At 38.7% G+C, this 5,773-nt stretch overlaps 1 protein-coding gene across 1 annotated transcript in view; it reads left to right on the top strand.

Annotated features, from left to right (window-relative positions):
* The window catches only part of LOC106871085 (centrosomal protein of 162 kDa), a 69,932-nt gene that overhangs the window by 58,691 nt on the left and 5,468 nt on the right, over positions 1–5,773 (top strand). Inside the window, exon 25 of the mRNA XM_014917370.2 lies at positions 5,144–5,260. Within this exon, the coding sequence (XP_014772856.1) occupies positions 5,144–5,260 (117 nt within the window). The remainder of the gene's footprint in view (positions 1–5,143; positions 5,261–5,773) is intronic.

The following is a 5,773-nucleotide window of genomic DNA, read 5'->3' as shown; positions in this document are numbered from 1 at the left end:
ATATATATAGTTAGTTAGTTAATAAATTGTATGGTATACAGCTAGTCGTTATTTTGGTAAAGCATGTTCACTGGCTCAATGTTGGGCATGTAATTGATGAGAGAGATGGAAGATACGAGAATCTTTATTGATCACTACAATTGTTTTGACCCATCTGGCATCAATTCCTTGCAGGTGGGCTACTGCACAACTGGTTTAGGTGTATCTCTTGGTGTAGATGTGTCTCCTCAGGTGATTTTAAGAGGTATCTTGTTAAAATAAACTCTGTTTTGCATAACTTATTACTTCATGTTTTCTTCTTGATCTTCATAGATAGAAATAACAAATTAACAGATATGGTTTCATTCTTATAGATAATAATTAACAAATATCATATACAAAAAGAAACAAATACACAATAAAGTGAAAAAATTATTACAAATATATATATAAACCTTACTTGATTAATATATATATATATGAAATATCATTATCATTTTAAAGTTCAGTTTTCCATACTTCCCTGGATCTGATAGAATTTTTTGAGGTACATTTTCTACAGCCTGATGCTCTTCCTGTTGTTTTGAAGTGAGGTAATTTCCCATGGCCAAACTGGAAAAGAACAACCTTACTTGTTATTCAATGTATTTCTTGTGTTAGGGCAGGTAAACATAAGTGAAAGACAATTTTCCTCATCTAATTATTAATGTTAATACAGTACTTCTTATCCAGCTTCCAGAAATCTGGAATGTCTAGAAATCTTGTAATACTGGGAAATATTGTGCAATACACTGTGCCCTGTATTGAGAAAAAAACCCTGTTTTTGATGTTGGTTAGTTTGCATATGATGTGTTAAAACTAGTTTTGTTCTTTAGTTTTGTAAGTGCATTTCTAAAGATTAAACATACTCTGCTTTAGAATTGTATCATTTTGTACCTGTATCTGTTAAATAAAATCATGGTTTTTACTTTTCTTCATTTAATTTTCATCCTCTAAACATGATACTACATACAAGGTGCAGTGCAGTATGATGTTATTTATAAAAATTTAAGTGGTTTGCTAAATACGGCACAAGCGCTGCTTTAGAAATGTATTAACTTGGGCCAGATTATTGAGGCAGATTTTTCTACAGAAAAAATACTCTTCCAGCCGCCATGTTTCACCTGTTCCCAAGCAAAGTAATATTTCCCCATAGCCAGGTGTGCCCTTGCAGAATATTGGAGATGAATGATGCTGCTTGTGTGCACTAGCATAGCTAGAGTGTGTGCTGCTCGGGGTGGCCCTTCTGTTTGCTGCACCCAGACCCCACAAAAAACACAGCCTGCAGTAGACCAAAAAGTGCTGTCCTTTTAAAAGTGCCATCCGGGGCAGACCACCCTTTTGACTATGTATTTGATGACATTCAGCTAGTGGCCTAATTTCAAGAGTATATGTACAGGAGTTGGTTGATAGGCTCTCTGAAGTGTGGTTGCATGGAACATGTAAGAAGTCTATAAATATAAGCTTACTTATGTTAAATACAGGCTGAATTTATTGGGTGTTTTCATCATTCATTTCTTGATGGTATTGTCTGTCATACAATGAAAATATGAGTCTGTTGATCCTGTAAATGACTTGATCATTGTTCGTCACTGCTGGGATCACAAACTTATGATTTCAAAGTGTCAGAACAATTGCATAGCTAAACATCCAGTTATTCATATTTTGTTGTTTGATCCTATAGAAGATCCGATCAATTAGAGTTATGTTCTGAGCTTTCCAGCCATGGCTATTCCATCTATTTTCAGATAATGTATCTAGGTCTACATTAACCAATTTGCCTTTTTTCCATAGATGGTGAAGTGTGGCTTTAGGGAAACTAGGGTACTTTTTTTTTTTTAGCAATTTAAGTTCCCTTGTAGAGGCTCTTACTGTTGGCTTGTTCGATTAATTTTGTGTGTGTGGGTGTGGTGGTGGTGGGGGTGGGGGTAATGTAGAGTGGCACAAGATCTTAGTAAGCATTTTGATTTCTAGCTGGATCTCCAAGAAGAAAGTTTGATGTTAGAAATGTCTTCCACTAATGAAATCCAGATGATTAATCATCATGTGGGGAGAATTAGTAATTAGGAAAATGTTGAGTTGTGATGCTATTTATCATATTTGAAAGTAACAAATATTGATTGTTGATAGCAATGACTGAGAGAGAAAAAGAGAGAGAGAGAGAGAGAGAGAGAGAGAGAGGAATAGGGAGGGGGTAGAAAGCGGGGAAAGAAAGAGAGAAGTGAGAGAGAGGATATTTTTTGTCCATTGTCTTTTACTTGTTTCAGTCATTGAGCTGTGGCCATGCTGGGGCACTGCTTTGAAGGGTTTAATCAAACAGATCAACACCAGTACTTATTTTTTAAATCCCAATACTTATTCTATCAATATCTTTTGCTGAACCATTAAGTTATGGCAACATGAACAAACCAACACTATTGTCAAGAGGTGGATGGGGAACAGACTCAAGCAAAGACACTCACTCACTCATGCACACATGCACACACACACACACACACATGCATGCACGCGTGCACACACACAAACACACACACACATGCACGCGCGCACACACACACACACACACAACAGGCTTCTTCCAGTTTCCATCTACCAATTTGGTCAGCTCAAGGGCATGGTAAAAAACTCTTTCCATGTGGCTGTGTGGTAAGAACCTTGCTTCCCAACTACACAGCCCTGCTTGACAATTGGTGTTGGTGTGCTTACATTGCCATAAGTGAGCAGTTCAGCAAAAGAGACTGATAGAATAAGATCTACGCTTGAAAAAAAAGTCCTGAGGTTGATTTGTTCAACTAAAACCCCTTCAAGGCAGTGCCCCAGGATGGCTACAGTCAAATGACTGAAAAAAGTAAAAAATATATATACAAAGGGAAGTAAAAAATTTTCTGTACTTTCACCATAACATATCTTTATCATTGTCACACTACCTTCTGCTCATGTTTGCTTATAGTTGGTACTATTGTGGTCATGTGATCAAAGTTTGAGCCTGATCGTGCCATTTTTCTTTCTGGCTTTACAGTGTAAGCATGGCCACTCCACTATCAGTGTGCACCAAAATAAAACAAAGAGTCATGGTTCTGTTTGTCAAATCATTCACAATCAGCTCAACTTCCATAAAGTCTGTGCAAGATGGGTGCCAAGAGAACTTACTGTAGAGCACAAGTGCAAATGTCTTGAGGTCTGTCAACATTTACTTGATCGCTACAACTATGAGGGTGAGGAATTTTTGTGCAGAATTGTCACGGTAGATGAAATGTGGCTCCATCATTATGAAGCAGAATCCAAAAGGCAGAGTTTGGAGTGGAAATATCCTGGCTTGCCAGTGATGAAGAAATTCAAGACTCAGTCTTCTGCAGGAAAGGTGATGCTAACCCTTTTTTGGGACTCAAAAGGGCCTATAATGGAAGATTAACTGGAAAGGGGTGTACGATCAACAGTGCAAGATACAGGGCTTTGCTTGTCAACAAACTGAAGCCAACGATTCATACCAAACGCTGAAGCCTATTGTCAAAGAAAGTTTTGTTGTTTCATGACAGAGCACACCCACACATGACCATTGAAACCATTAACCAATTGGGTTTTGAGGTGTTGGAACACCCTGCCTACACCCCAGATCTCACCCTTTCTGACTATCACATATTTGGACTGTTGAAAGATGGTTTATGAGGTTGTCGATTTCCTATGGATGAAGATGTGAAGGAGGTGGTGCATAAATGGTTGCACAACAAACTGAAAACCTTCTTCTTGGAGGAAATACACAAGCTTGTGGACCCCTAAACCAAGTGCGTCGAAAAGGAAGGAGACTATATAGAAAAATGACATACTTGTTTATCCCCTGCTTTTGTGTAAATACACTGAAAAAATAAGAGTGCATATAATTTTTGACTCTCCCTTGTATATATGTGTGTGTGTGTGTGTGTGTGTGTGTGTGTGTGTGTGTGTGTGTGTGTGTATCATCATTAATCATCATTTAACGTCCATTTTCCATGCTAGTATGGGTTGAACAGTTTGACAGGAGCTGGCAAGTCAGAAAACTGCACCAGGCTCCAGGTGTCTGTTTTGGCATGGTTTCTATGGCTGCACTTTACAGAATGTACTGGGTGGTACATTTTTACGTCACACAGGTACTGGTGCTTTTTTACATTGACAATGGCACAGGTGCTTTTTCCATGGCACCAGCACAAGTGCCTCTTTATATCACACCAGTACTGATGCCTTTTATGTGACACTGGCACAGGTACTTTTTATGTAGCATCAGCACTAGTGGGTTTGCGAAATGACTTGCATGACAAAGACCTCTTCATTGAGAGAGGGAATGGAACCGAGAGAATTGACTGTGTGTGTTAGGTGAGAGGTTAGAGTATGTTAGAGGGACAGGGATAGTTGTGTTACTGTAGAGGAGATACTTGGCTACTCTAGTAGGACAATGAAAGAAAAGGAAGGTGGAAGAGAGTTAGAAAGCTAGGGAGACAGTCAGAGTGAGAGAGAGAGAGAGAGAGAGAGAGAGAGAGAGAGATAGATGGTATTGGAGATGTAATGGGACCTGCTCATAGTGAATAGTGGGGGCGAGGTAGGTATAAGTTATACAAAAAGCATAGAAGTGCATGTTCCATAAGAGTGTGAGGGGATAGGAAGATATGACTGTAGCAAGTGATGAAAGAAATTGGAGTGACTGGCAAGAAAGAATGAAAGGACATAGAAAGAATGAAAGGACATAGAGAGTGTGCAGATAGGGACATGAATGAGAGTGGAGGAGAGGGCAGGGTCTGCAGTAGGTGTTGGAAAGATAGGGAGTTTTGACAGTGATCAAATAATGTGCGTGTGTGTGTGTGTGTGTGTGTGTGTGTGTGTGTGTGTGTGTGTGTGTGTAAGAAGGTAGTGGTGGCATGGCCATAAAAGACATGCTTGTATGTGTGGTTGGCCACCCTTATACTTAGCTTGATGTGTCTTCTCAAGCACAGCAAATTGTCAGAAGTGTCGGGTCACTTGTTATCCCCTCTGTGAGGCTCAACATACATACATATATATTAAGAGGGAGAGATAGAGTGTGTGTGTGTGTATGTGTGTGTATGTGTGAGTATGTTTGATTTGTTGATTACGCCTTTTTTTTTTGTCTTTTGTACAGATCAACACTTTGAGAATTTCTCACCAGAAAGAACTTCACAAAATTCTAACAGAACAAGCTTTGAAGAATTCCACCAGCTCTTCTGTGCAACTTCAGTGTAAAGTTGACGCCCAGCAGGTAATTGTATACAACTTAGAAAAATTCTTCATTTGTTGGTTGTTATTCAGATAATTTGTTGCGATTCGAAATGACTGGCTCAAGGAAATCTATTGAACAAATGACATTAATTTACAAGAAAGCTGGAACACAAGGGTGTTGTGTTGTTATTTAGCCTTAGGTCCAACCTGTATGAGCAGACATTTGATCAAAGGCATTCCAGCTATGATCATCTTATCCTTCTCTTGGCCATCGCATGTCTAGGGCTGCATTATTCAATGTGTGCTTTCCTTTTCAATATGATAAGATTTTGATACCTTTTCGAGTAGATTGACTATGTAGAGGCTTCTTTGCCAGAGGTATTGAAGAGATAACAATGCTGATATGACTGAATATATGATGTGATTGGACAATATCATCATCATTATCTTCATCTTTTAACATCTGTCTTCCGTGCTAGCATGGGTTGGACAGTTTGACAGGAACTGGCAAGCTGGAGAGCTGCACATATATATATATATATATATATATATA

The sequence above is a fragment of the Octopus bimaculoides genome, chromosome 1 (genome assembly GCF_001194135.2).
Source record: "Octopus bimaculoides isolate UCB-OBI-ISO-001 chromosome 1, ASM119413v2, whole genome shotgun sequence".
NCBI lineage: Eukaryota > Metazoa > Mollusca > Cephalopoda > Octopoda > Octopodidae > Octopus > Octopus bimaculoides.
This window is presented reverse-complemented; position numbering and strand designations above follow the sequence as displayed.